Source organism: Vulpes vulpes, chromosome 2 (assembly GCF_048418805.1).
Source record: "Vulpes vulpes isolate BD-2025 chromosome 2, VulVul3, whole genome shotgun sequence".
NCBI classification, from domain to species: Eukaryota; Metazoa; Chordata; class Mammalia; order Carnivora; family Canidae; genus Vulpes; species Vulpes vulpes.
This window is the reverse complement of record NC_132781.1, coordinates 151,181,996-151,196,398: the sequence shown is the minus strand read 5'-3', so window position 1 is coordinate 151,196,398 and position 14,403 is coordinate 151,181,996. Positions and strand designations below refer to the sequence as shown.

Here is a 14,403-nt window from a genome sequence, read left to right as displayed (position 1 = left end):
TTTTTCCTAAGTATGCTTTCTTTCACTGGAGATCACTGGAGAGTCACAAGCATTTTTTTCTTGAAGTTGTATGTATGAAGTAGTTGTGAATTCCAAATTTTTATGTGTTTTGATGAATATAATTCCTTTGTTTTAGCTAGTATTTACTCCTTATACATCAAAATGTGTCAAGATAAATTAAATTTGGGGCATTGGGGTGGCTCAGTTAATTAAGTGTCAGAGTATTAATTTTGGCTCAGGTCATGATTTCAGAGTTATGAAATGGAGTACCAAGTTGGCTCCACGCTCCACATGGATTCTGCTTGAGATTCTTTCTCTCCTTCTCCCTCTGCCCCTCCTCCTCCTGCTTTGGCATGTTCTCTCTCTCTCTCTCAAAAAAAAAAAAATTTTTTTTTAAAAAGGTAAATTCAGTATATTCAGTTTAAGAAAGCAGGAAAGCATATACTAAAAATTCTAAGGATTTCCATGCAAAATAATTAAAAATTTAAAAACTCCTACATGAAAGGATAATGATCTGTTATCAGAAATATTAAATTACATGGAGGGGTACATGGGTGGCTCAGTTGGTTAAGCATTGGACTAGAGCTCAGCTCAGGTCTTGATCTCAAGGTCATGAGTTCAAGCCCTGAGTTAGACTCCATGCGCAGCGTGGAAACTATGTAAAAATAAATAAATCATGTGGAGACACACAGCATTCCTAGGCACTGCCAGATAAGTAAGGTTTTACTACAAAGTATGTGTAGGTTTTTTTAATCCCTGAAAGGATGAAGATAAGGCATAAAGAGTATGAATAGGTGGTTTTGAAGTAAGCAAACTGAAACTTAGATGCCTAATAGTCCAAGCCAAAACAACTATTAACTCTGAAAAGATTAAACTTTTGTCATAAACCTATATTGCATATTATCTCTAAAACAGTCTGTAGAGAGCCTTTTCCCTAAGTCAAGGTTTCTTAATCTCAGCATCCTTGGCCTGTATACACTAGATGTCAGTACCCCCTCCTACTTCTCTTCCCAGCTGTGACAATCAAAAATGTCTCCAGACATTCCCAAATAACCCCTGATTGAGAACCACTGCCCTAGATACATTAGAGAAGAGGAACTGTAATACAAATTGATAAGATTCTGAGAGATGGTAGGACAGAACTCAGAAGGTTTTTTCTTTTTTAGGGACTAAAGGCCATGGTTATGAATTCATATTATTTTAATCAAATGACTTATTAAAAAGGAAAATAACTGGTTCAAAGATTTGCCCTTTAACAAGCATCAGAAGAGTGCATATCTTACCAGAAGACCAATTTATCAAGTTATTTTGTAATCACTACAAGCAGGCTTCATAGAAGTCAGACTTGATCCTTTCTCCCTAGAACATATTTTTTAGGATCCTAAAATCACCTATAAATAAATGGATCTATATTTCAATATGGCTTCATGAAAGAAATCAGACTTAACTAACCTCTGTATTTTTCTTTATAGACAACATTGGAAGTTCTTGAAACAGAGTATGAAGTTGAACAATCTTGCTAACTTTTTAAAGAAAAGAGTTTTTAATTTCTATTCTTATTTTGATCCCCTCTGCCCACTTCTGGAACATGATAGCACAGTTCAGCTTTTCTTTGTAGCTTTTTTTTATTGCCATGAGTTACCTGGCAGAGCACTAATGATTTTTTTTTCATCTTCTGTATGATAGCCCACTGGACACTGTGTCCTGGATTCACAACTATTTTACCTGATGATTTTGAAGTAGTACAGTGGCTCTTACCTTCACTTATTCTTTTCCCTTTCTCACGTAGCAGCAGCTGTTGATTCAGACCGAAGTCCTCGGCCCACCTCCGCACCAGCCATTGCTCAGAGTCAGGATGCAGAAGGCACCGTTCCAGGTGCACCTGTCAAAAAAACAGTCGTTTCTAAAGCACAGAAGGAAACAGTGAAGGATGAAGAGAAAAAGGAAGAAGGGCCACCTGACCAAGCTGAGCCAGAGCCCACAGAAGTGTGGAAGGTATGCTATAAGTCTACATATCTGGCTAGTTCACTTTCCGATTTAGATATATTAACTCCTTGGCCAGGAAGGTTTTCAAAGCACTGATTCTTGTAGAATTCTAACAAAGTTATTTATTCTTTACTCTTTCTAAAAGAAAGAGTATGAATAACCCCATGAACCTACAAAATACTTTTATAGAATTATGTCATGAAGACTAAGTCATCCAAGTTTTCAGGTGGCCTACCTAAACTATTACCTAACTTACATCTTTTTATAAAAAGGTAAATCACATCAGCACTGTGATCATCTGCTTTTAAAAATAATTTGGACTCATCCAGAAGGAATCTTTTTTTTTAAGACTAAGCTCTGCTAATAGGATTAAAATATAATTTGATTTCCTAAGATGAATATACTGGCAACATACCCAGAGAATATCCCAGTTAGTATTACATAAGACACATTGATGTGGTTGTTCAACTCAAATTGTTTACAAAAAGGGGAAAATCCTTATGTAGGAGAGATTATGCCACTGAGTTGCTTACAGTTCTAAGTTGATTGTATCCACAGTCCCTGACCTTGTTGAAAAAAATCACCAATTAGCAGATTTCCCAGGACTAACAGTAACAGGACTGATCTTTTATATGTTGATAAGCTTTTTAAACAAATTTAAGCAGTGATGGAGTTGAGGTGTTCAGATTTACTGACATAAATATAAGTATCACTGTTGACAGCAGGAGTTAATAGAGGCAGTTTTTAAAAGAAAAATTACATTTTTATATGTCTGTTAAGAAATTTAAAACTGGAAAAAAAAATTTTTTAAATGATGTAAGACCTTAGTAAGTGCTCTCACCTTGCCACATGGATTAATCCTATTCTTTTGGACCCGGTTCAATATCTAGTTTATCTGTAGAGCAGTGGCCAATTTGGCTGTTTTGACTACATTAAAAAAAAACAAAACTGTTCAACATGGCATGCCACTTTTACTGTCCTTTGAGGCTGTTAAGAAATTTAAAACTGGAAAAAAAATTTTTTTAAATGATGTAAGACCTTAGTAAGTGCTCTCACCTTGCCACATGGATTAATCCTATTCTTTTGGACCCGGTTCAATATCTAGTTTATCTGTAGAGCAGTGGCCAATTTGGCTGTTTTGACTACATTAAAAAAAAACAAAACTGTTCAACATGGCATGCCACTTTTACTGTCCTTTGAGGCCAGCTTGAGTCCAAAGAGAGAAAAAAATTGAACAAATGGTGGATATATGTCCTTTAAAAAAATTTTTTTTTTTACCTAGGCAGATGTGCATGACATTGGCCATCAGCTTCAGTATCAACAGCGCCTTTTTAAGGTTGACTACCTCAGTTTTTAATGTTAGGGTATCTCTTCTAGCACTTTTGGCTATCCCTCTATTTGTTGTACTAACTAGAAAGTGTTGGATTACTGGAGTTGTCAAAGGAATCTTTTTTAAGTGACTAAGATTTCTTTGGTGTTCTGCTAGCATATTTGTTCTTTAGCCTATAAGTCAGACACAGGTGTCTTCAAGAATAAGTTCCCGTTGCTCTTGGGACCTTGGCAGAATGAAGAGATCACTTCCTGGTATGTGCTTCCCATTTAAGTGCCAGTAGGTGGTTTCCTTGCCAGTTAATTCTGTGTAAGTATATGTTTTGAGATACTCGTGTAGAGATCAGCCTGAAAACTACCTCTGAAAACCTTCCATTACTGTAATAGTAGTGACAGAATTAAGGGTGACTCTGAGTTGATTTTATTTGTAGCAATAGAAAATAATTATGGAATTTACCTGAAGCAATAGGTATTATATAAAGCAAGAGTAGTAATAAAATAACCTTGTAACTTTGTAAATTTCATTATTTAACATGAATTTGGTGCCAGATAGAGGTAGCTTTTTGGCATCTTGAGTCATTTGACAAGATCTATTTTTCAGGTGTGGAATAATATTCTTCCCCTGTGTACACCATTATCTCATTTAATGTTCTCTGAAGAGGCATGACTACTTTTATCACTTGGCCTCCACTCTTAGACTGAATTAGAGACTCTCAATTTCTTGCTGATAGAAAAAAGCAAAAGGTCATTTTTAAACTACCATTTGCTAAACATTCACAACTCTATGGATATATTATCTTCACTTTATCAATAACAAACTTAAACTCAGAGAGGTGAAATAACTTGCTAATGACAACACAGCTAATGTTAACAGGATTCATGGAGGAAATGACCCAAATTGTCAGTTATCCTGGTTTGTTAAAATTACTATCGCTGGATGTGCTTATGATTTAACAGTATTGCAAGTTTGGTGTTATGTTCTCTACATTCTGTCCTGGGGAAAACAGCACAGTATTGTACTCCAAGGTAATGCTGCCAAGTGTGATTAAAAATAATGTGTCAAAACCACAGATTGGTTAGGTTCTATAAAGAAGTTAATGATACAAAGTGATTGATTTGATCCTTAATCAAAAGTTTTCTAATTTTGAAATACCTACTGCTTTAGGCATTGCTGACTCTAAAATGCTTCCTCTTAATGGTCTGTTTGGGTTTTTTAAATTTATACTTACTCTATTTTGGGTATATAAAATGACTATTACTAAAGGTATTTTGAAGCTAGACAGGAGGCCTTAGTTTTTCTCTTCCTACTATTAAGGACAAATCTTGTTCATCCACCAAACACATGGGCTCCAGCTCCCTGGAGAGGAGATGACAGAGTGCTGAATGTTGCAGCTGAGCCCTATGTGTGCTTATTTATAAATCAGCCTTGGAAGTAATTGCATGCATCAGTAACAATTTGGATTGAGTTTATTTTGATGTTTTGTTGTCTAATAAACTCAAGAGTTAAATTGCCTCCTTAAATATATTGATCAACTAACAAATTTTTTTGTATTTACCTGCTTTGTGTCATATGTGGTTTATTATATCTGTGGTTTATCTGTAAAGATTTTGTTTCTGTCATGTATGTCATACCTTGATATCTTCATTTGTAAATTTGTTTTTAAATGTTAAAGTACTTCCAGATCATAAAAAAAAAAGCCAAAGCAAAAACACATGCCTTTTTTAAGCCCAAATTATTCTTTGTATAAGTACTTTTTTGTGAATAAGTATGAATATGTTTTCTTCATCAGTAGAATAATTATCTTAATTTTCTTTTATAATAATTTGGCTGTCTATATTACCTCTTCAGCCTTGAAAATATGATGGTGAACTAACAGATTACTGTTGCGAGTAACGTCCTTTCCTGTAATACCCCCCTAAGACTGCATCATGTTGATTACATATCAGCTCATTTTGCCAGCTTAAAGATGCGGCTTACTTGGAAATAATACTATTCATAGAAATCTACTAATCTAAAATGTTTTTGCCACTCTATTTCTTAAATGTAGGTGGAAAAAACCCACATCGAGGTCACAGTACCTACCTCAAATGGTGACCAAACACAGGTTTGTGCCAACAGGCCACTTGTTCCTTTTCTCCTCCCTCTCAATTTTTCTTCTCCCCAATTCCCTTTCCTTAAAAAATATTATAAAATAAAGGTTCAATGAGCCAATATTTTATCATTTTTCTTTTTTTTTTTTTAAATAATGGCAAAACAGAAGCTTGCAGAAAAAACTGAAGATCTGATAAGAATGAGGAAGGTCAGCCATTTTTCACTTTCACAAAACCACATTACTGTCACCCATGCTGACTTCTACAGTGCATTAAAAAGACAGTGATCCATTCTTTTCATTGATTTCTCTTAATCAGAAATTACTTTCAAATAATAGATATATATTTGTGTATATATATATTTGCATATGTATACCAAAAGAAATTATAATCCTATACTATTTGTTGAAATTTTTCATTAAAATAAACTTCCCAGTAGGAAAATATCTTTTCAAACACAATGAAATTGGTGAAGACCAAACCAATCCTTCATATTTAAACTTTATAAGAAATATTTCAGTGGCACAATATTCTTGGAATCATTGACAATATTTGATAAATACTTACTATGGAAACCATCATAGCAGCAACTCCTGGTATTGTTCATAACTATGTGTTTTGCTGCTCTGTGCCTGTTCTTCCCAACTGTAGAGTGGGCTATATCAGTTCTTACTGAAGAGAATGTTGACTCTACTCATGTATAAAGTACCATACCTTAGATCTTTCTTACGAAAGGTATTAGAGATACACCTACTGTGTTATTACTAAGTATGAAATATGTTTCAAAAAGGTAAATAATGTTTTAAAGCACTTCTCTGTGCCATGAAACATGGAATTTCAAAGCTTCTTAAAGTATTGTATTTTAAGGTAACCCCCAAACAGCTCAATTTCAAAAATGAAATAAGATAGCTTATTACGTAAAGAAGCCAATGAAGCCGGGAGCACTGTCTATTTAAATAAGATCATCACTTTCCTCCATCATTCATAAACAGGGTCATCCGTTTTCTAGTTGTAATGTGTTTTGTGTGTGTCCTTGTAGTTTTGTGACCATTTCATGTTGGCATATGCTGCGCTGTGGACATTTAATTTTTTTAGTTTGCCAATTTGCAGTTTTTTCCCGCAAGAACAACATTTTAATTTTTTATGCTTTTCTGTTTTTCCCTCTTTCATTTTCACAGAAAAAGAGAGAGAGACTAGATGGTGAAAACATTTATATCAGACATAGCAATTTAATGTTGGAGGTTTGTATGAACTTGAAGCTTATTTCAGTTGGTTGCCTATAACCTTCTGCATTCTTTGCTGATTGCCCTTTCTTTATGCTGCGTTTGGTTTTGCATGCCATTGCATGAGAGAATTTTAGGTTCAAAATGCTTTTGCATGTTGATAAACATGAAGATACGCAACCATCTCTCCTTCTGACTCTTTAGTTTCCATCTGTCATACTTATCTAAAAAATATATGATTGGAACTATCCCCTGCCTTTTGTGGTTCCATTGTTTATCACTTGGAGAAAATTCTACATCACTGTTTAAAATTCCGTGAATTTTCCAAGAGTATAAACTCCTATTATATGTCCCAAGCATCAAATTTGTACCATTTTTTTCATCTTTTGAACTGAGAAAGTGTGGAAAAGTAGGAGAAATGATCACAATCAAAATGGACTTAAAATATTGGGGATACTGGAAAATGACAGGATGATCAGGAAAAAAAAGATACAGGAAGGAAAAAGGTGACCTGATATTTAATCAGTATTTAGTATGATATAAGATAGCTTAATACAAAAATAGGTCTGTGGGCATAAGATTATTATTTTAAAGACAAGAAAATTGAGCCGTAGAGAAAATTAATTTCCTTTTGGTCACAAAGCCAGTAAATTAGTAAAGCTAGGATTTCAGTTAAGGTCTATCTACCTCTATTAAACTATACTTATTCCATTCAGAAATAGCAACATACTGTCTACTATTGGAATTGTGAGGTCATTTTCTCACTACTCAACAGTGATGAGAATTTTACCAGGCTTATATTATATTAGTATACTTTTCTAGTTTGGAGCTCCACATTGGATGGGGAAATATAAAACTAATTAGAAGACTCGGGGAACTCTATGAGGAAAAAAAATGAAGAACACAGAGTTATCTGTGTGGAAAACACTGAGGCTACATTAGTTTACACCTCACAAAGACTCTTATATAAAAATTGACCAAATTATCTTACTTTTGCTCAAGACAGAGCCAAAAGAAATGAGTATAACTCTGATTCTGGGGATTTAACTAAAATTTGAAGGAAATATAAATGTAGAGGAAGATGATAAACATTGTTTTTGCCTTGAGGAAACTTAACAATGTGTAAAAGTAGGGAGGAGAAAAAAACAAATAGCAATAAAATGATTTCAGGTTATTTTAGAAGGTAAGACGGAAATAAACTGTATGCTGTGCTTTAAGAAAGGAGATCTATTCTGAATAAGATGGACAGGGAAATTCTCTCTGGAGAGATAGCATATTAGCTGAGACCTGAAAGATGAACATATAAGAAATGTGCTAAATATTATTAAACTGGAAATTTGAAGAAACTTTTAGGTAGATCTCTGGTTTAATATAATCGCCTCTAATGGTTACTTAACCTTGTCTTATTTTTTGTCAAAACACATATTTTGAAAAAAAAACACATATTCTGAATGCTTGCTATATATAAGGTACTTTAATAAAAATAACAGAATTTATGGCCAGTCTTTATGAATCATATACTGTGCAATGGGCACAATACCAAATGCCTTATATACAGTTACCTCACACAACATGAGGGTTTTTGGTTGTTTTTTTGTTTTTTGTTTTTTGTTTTTTTTTTTAGATTTTATTTATTCATGAGAGAGAGGCAGAGACATAGAGGGGGAAGCAGGCTCCTTGCAGGAATCCCGATATGGGACTCGATCCCCAGACCCCGGGATCACGCCCTAAGCTAAAGGCAGACACTCAACCGCTGAGCCACCCAGGTGTCCCAACATGAGGTTTTTTTAAGGCTGGACTCTAGGATATTTCAAATTCAGCAACTAGATCTCTGCTTTAGCCCATAACTGAAACTAGACATAAATGGTTCTGCTTCTGGTATTCAGAAGAATTATGGATGTCAGTTGATGTCCTCCTTGGCAATGTAACATCTCCCAAACCCAAACATGCCTTTTTCTTCACTGGTCCATCTTTAGTGCTTCCTCTTGACTGGAACCTGCAGTACCAATCATATATTTGTCATTTGTTCAATGAGGTGTGTTATGGCTTCTGAGACTCACAGAGTCCCTGTGTGTGATGTGTTTTTTTCTCCCAGCATTTCACTGATAGCCACAAGAGGAGATTTCTAAATAAGTGTGTGTTTGAAAATTAAAACTACTAACTACTTTTTGAGAACATTTTATATTTAATGGTTTGGTTTGGCTGCTGCTAAAATTATGAGATGATAAACATAAAAAGTATCTACCCTAAAAACAGCCAAAGTAATTTGGCTAGCCATCATTCTCTAGTTATGGTAAAAAAAAAGAAAAAAGAAAAAAAATTCTCCCCTCTTCGCCCCTAAAGGATGTTCTCCCAAATTATCTGTCACTCTAGCGGGGTTTTTTTTTTTTTTTAAGTATCTCTCCTACCCCACCCCCACTAATGCTTTGTTCTGGCCAAATAAGGTCGAGTTCATTTTTAGATCTACCGCCTCCTCCTCCATCTCCCAGAGAGAACCTGTAGCAAGTGTCTATGACAAATTCTATTTGGAACAGGTCCCTTTGAGATCTTAATTTTACTCTGTGCCCCCACAGGTTTCTAATAGAGCCAGCTAAGAAGGATGGAGAAAGCTCCTTCAGAAGCTATTGATTTTATTGAAATGATTATTTTCTCAGGTTCCAAGCCAATCAAAAGCTAGGCCAGAAAAGTAACAAATTATTACTCTCATATTAAGAGGCTAACCCAGAGAGTTATGGATTTGCCATAGCATCTCTTGTTCATTTTTGTTTTGCACCATTCATATTTGTAACTCTCCCAAATGTGTTAAATTGTTCTTGGACCAAACAGATTTAATTTCCAATTAGGAGCTGGGTCGTGGAGCCTTACATGCCTTGTGGGTCTCAGTTGTTCAGCTTACACTAAGTCTTTTACCAAGCTTGTTCACGCTTTTTTAAAGCTAATAAACATGCTTTTCTTGCTTTCAGCTAGAATAAAAGTGCACACTGTTGTTTCCCCATGGTAAAGCCCATATTCATGGGCTATACTCACATTTCACCCCAACAAGCAAGAGGTACTTTTATGTGGAAGCTACAGGATTGCCCTTTTTGGGTTAGTTTTTTCTTTGATCTCAAAGCAAATATACATGGTTTAGTCTTGTAAAAATAAAAAGAGTGGACTAATAAATGAATTTTCTGAATGAATATTTCCAGAATCAAAATTATGTCATGTGTCTCACTAATACTTTTTCCTATGCCATTTCCCTTTGACATTGTTTTTTTTTTAATTAATTTTTATTGGTGTTCAATTTACCAACATACAGAAAAACACCCAGTGCTCATCCCGTCAAGTCCTTTGACATTGTTTTTGAAAAAAATTTTATTTACTTGAAGCATACTTTGCTCCAGAAAAATTTTTCAAACAAATTTTTATTTAAATGAGTTCCAGGTTTTTTTTCCCAAAATGTGGTGGTTTCCCACAGAGAAAGAAAAGAAAAGAAAGACTAATCCCAAAATTTACACAGCATATTAAAAGATATGTTTAATATTGTGCTTTTCTTGGATACAGAGCTGCCATGATATATAATAAACACAGAATTTTTAGCAGTCATCAAGTGACAGGCTCCCACATATTTTGATTTCAAACACAGATATTCTGAGCTTTTTTGGAGAAGTATGTTGGACAAAGAACATTTCAGTTTTTGTCTTTAAATTGTATTTCCTATTTATTTCTGGCCAGATCTACCTTTTGAAAGTTTTATAGGTCTACTGTTATATAAACCTGAATATTATTTCTAGCTTTATTAACCTTAGCTTTGATCCTTTCTCCCTGGAATATCCTATTTAAGAGCTTGAACCTAGTTGTCCAGTATCCAAATCTGCTGGAACAGTTGAAATTTTAAATTGTCCAAGAGATATATAAAGTATTTGATGAATTCTTGTTAAATCGCTTCCAATCCATTGAAAGTTACTGGAAGAAGATCCCTATTTTGAATTATACTAAGGGATGAAGTAAAGCTGTCAGAAACTGTTGGAAGGCATAAGGCTTTTATTTGTTTTTAAAGATTTTATTTATTTACTTGAAAGAGATTGAGCATAGAGGGAGAGGGAGAGGCAGACCCCCACTGAGCGGGGAGCCTGATGCAGGGCTCAATCAATGCTAGCTGGATCTAGGACCCTGGGATCTTGTGACCTGAGCCCAAGGCAGACACTTAACCACCTGAGTGCTACCTAGAAGTCCCAGAAGGCATAAGGCTTTTAGTTTGCATTACTAGTATTGGTAAAGGAAAAAAAAAAAACATTATATTGCATATCGGAGTCATTTTTCATAGGTAGTAACAATTTGCTCTCAAAGCTTGAGCCAGGAATTCTAGTAATAAATTCTTACAACAAGAAAGGGCTATTCCTGTTTATCAAAACCAGTAATAGCCACCTAATAATAGGGAAGCAAAACTATCTCCAAGTAGAAATAGAGAGATGCTGTATGATTGCAACTCACCAAAGCAAAGCAGCCAGTGGTGGCAGTTGCATCTTTTATCACGTCCTTTGTTGAACAGTTGCTCCTTATCTATTGCTGTCTCCATCCTGCCTGAGCTGAGCCTCAATCAGTTCATATTAAGCTGAGACTAATTGAGCTGTGAGATTACCCTCTTGGGATGAGGAGTTTGAGATATAGCACTGTCATAATGAGAAGAAAAGTTGGAAAATTAGGGAGTGAGGTTGATGGGTTACATAACCACTAAGAGCTGTGGGGTTAGATGCCTCACTGCTTCCAAGAAAAGCACTTCATTAAAAAGAAAAGAAAAAAGAAAAGAAAAAGCAAATATGCCATGTCGTATATTTAAAATTTGAATGCAATTTATGGATTAGTAACATCTGCCCTGGATGTGGTGTGTTTTCTACCAGTGCCCATAGTCTGGTGGCCTTCTCTTGATGTGTTTTTTCTCTGAGTATTTATTATTCTGCATTTTTGTCCTTTCAACTATAGGATTTAGACAAAAGTCAAGAAGAGATAAAAAAGCATCATGCCAGCATCAGTGAGCTGAAAAAGAACTTCATGGAATCTGTACCAGAACCACGGCCTAGTGAGTGGGATAAACGCTTATCCACTCACTCCCCATTCCGAACACTTAACATCAATGGGCAGCTTCCCACAGGAGAAGGAGTGAGTACTTTGTCCATGTGACCACTTGTGAGAATGAATGAAAGAGGTGTTACTGTATATTAATGTTCTGTATATAAGTAAAATAAGGAAGTTTAGAGCTGAAATTTAGCTTTGGTTCCTCACCAGTTCATTGCAACTTTAAGGCATTCATAATCAAACACTTGTTTTTTTAAGTCATGTGGGCTACCCAGTCAAATTAGAGGAGCCATTTAGAGCTACCATTAGATGACTGAGCTCTTGAGAACTGCCTCCTTCTGGCTAGTGTGTGTTTACAAATTGACCATAAGCCAGCAGAACTTTATGTTCAAACTGTGCCTCCAAGGACCAGAGAGTTTACTAAATTTAGTAAGGTCAAAACAGGAACAGGATAAACATTTTTTTTAAACTTTATTTGAACATTTGCACAACTTAGAAATGTCTGGAATGGTTGACCACAATTATATTATAAACTAAGAAGGCCTCTAAGAGAGTGCAAACCATCACATGTTAATGATTTCATTTCAATTTTAGAAAAATTGTTGACGATTCATCTTTATGAGTAGCATCAAACTTTTAACATGTTGTTTTGTAAGGTAGTCACAATTAGAAGAACTCGGAGATACCTTTCAGAGGCTGCTCTTTCTGTATTGTTGTCATTATCTATTGTAGAAATCCTACCTTTGACTAAATGAATCTGTGTGATGGAATATTTTTAAAGTTACCTTAAGCATATATCTAAAAATTCTTTACTTAATCTTTTGCTTATACAGGTTAATATTTATATGAGTAGTCATAATGATTTAATGAGTGATTATAATATTTTTAAAAATTATATGCCTGGTTTTTACCAATAGGAATTGCAATTCTAATTAAGAAAGGTAGTATTGTCTTAATAACTTAAACTTGTTTTTATATTCAGAATTCATGGTATATTATCCAACTTTGTTTAGTTTCTGGAACTGGAGAAGATGATAAAAGTTGTCTCACAAAAGGGTACTTTTTCTATTTTTCAAAATGCAGTTGAAATTGGCTAAGAATTCTCCCAGTACAATCGAACCAGTTTCACCAAGTAAGACTGGAGAATTCCTGAATGCTGGGTAGCTAGTTACCACAGGTGATAGGATGCAATTGTTCTTATTCACTGTCCTGTCAGCCTCCATTCCCTGATGTAAATGGACATCACTTTTGTATTCTAAATATAGATAATATACCCTAAACTGAGACAGTGACTTTGCTTTCTGTAAATTTAAACTCCAGGAGAAATGCCTTGTTGCTATCTTGCCTGGTTAACCCTCTCTGTAAACCGTAACTGCATATTTTCTAGAAGTTTTCTTTTTGACTCTGTGGAAGTAATAAAAGGTGCTCTATTACTTTGAAAAAGTAACTTAATACTCTCTTGGATGAAGTTTGGTAAATCTGAGTCAGTCTCCATTTCCAGAAAAATATCTTATGTCTTAATAGAAACCTTCCAAAAATCATCTCAAGGCTGGTTGGAAATGGGTATGTCATCCTGTAGACTTTGAAGAAAGGACTTTTTATAAATTAGATTAGTGGAGAATATTTGAGCTACTTTAGCTCTATGCTTATGTATATTACTCCTCTAAGTGAATAACAGAATGAATAAGAACTGTACTCTGATAACCATTTATATAGGATAACTCCACTTTCTGGCATATCTTACTTTTTCTTTAATAATTAGGGCAATATTTCTGTTCCCTGGGGATACCTCTTCCGTCTTTGGCAGCATTGTTGTTGTATTGCAAGGCTACTGAATTTTATATAATTTGTGTATGACCAGGTGAAGAAAACCTCTGTCCTTCCCTCGGAAAGAAAGGTTGGTGGGCCAGAGGTAAAGCTGCCATTATGACTTGTGCTTCTCAATCTAAATTTGCTCCTGTCATGGCACTAAGCAGATAATCCCCCAGAACTGAACAGCAGCTGCTGAGTAATTTTTTTTTTCTTTTGGCTCTACTAGTAAATTCACACCCCACTGCCTTTTGACCTAACACATAACATTTCCACTGCTGCAGCTTTTGCAGCTTTCAATTTGCTTATTTCGGCGCATGGCTGGTTGAAAAGCTGCATGAAGATGTAAATATGTATTCAGAGAGAAAATGAATTTAATTGTACCCTATTCTTTTTATGTTGTCTTTCTTCTCCCTCTTTATATTCTTTTAAAAATCATTATAATTTTGCATCCTTTCTTTTCCTTTTTTCTTTTTTGCTGACCAGTCCCCCAGCTACTTTCTCCCTGATACATATCACTTAGGGGTGTGCAAAGAACCTGTATTGAAATACCAAACTGACCAGAGAAGGCTGGCCCAACTGAGAGAACTTAGAGCCAAGTTTTTCCTTTCATAGATAACATCTGTCCTGACTAAATGGCAGAGCATGGAAATTGGGGGAGGGGGAACACTTAAAAGTGTTAAAAGTACTTGCTTTAATGTGATATATAAGCCTTCATGATGGTTGTTAACTGCTATTATTTTTAATCATGATTCTGCAAGAGGGAGGGAGTTTACAGTTGTTGAGATGGGGGTGGGCTTTGTTTTTGATAGACCTTGGAGGCACATATAAACTTTTATACTCTTGTTTTTCTTTTGCAAACTTTAAAGTGTATGGGATTAAGATTTTTATTCCCTTGAGCAAAAGCTAA

General features: G+C 35.0%; 1 protein-coding gene across 50 annotated transcripts in view; it reads left to right on the top strand.

The window, feature by feature from the left end:
- EPB41 (erythrocyte membrane protein band 4.1) overlaps window positions 1-14,403 on the top strand; it is a 197,562-nt gene that overhangs the window by 144,428 nt on the left and 38,731 nt on the right. For 6 of the 50 annotated variants that reach the window (XM_072750561.1, XM_072750542.1, XM_072750537.1 and 3 more), the window contains exons 12-14: window positions 1,793-1,995; window positions 6,585-6,647; window positions 11,592-11,768. In XM_072750561.1, the coding sequence (XP_072606662.1) occupies window positions 1,793-1,995; window positions 6,585-6,647; window positions 11,592-11,768 (443 nt within the window). Of the gene's footprint in view, window positions 1-1,789; window positions 1,996-5,363; window positions 5,421-5,573; window positions 5,616-6,584; window positions 6,648-11,591; window positions 11,769-13,545; window positions 13,597-14,403 lie in introns of all 50 variants that reach the window. The other 44 variants (XM_072750566.1, XM_072750544.1, XM_072750539.1 and 41 more) reach the window with 15 other exon arrangements.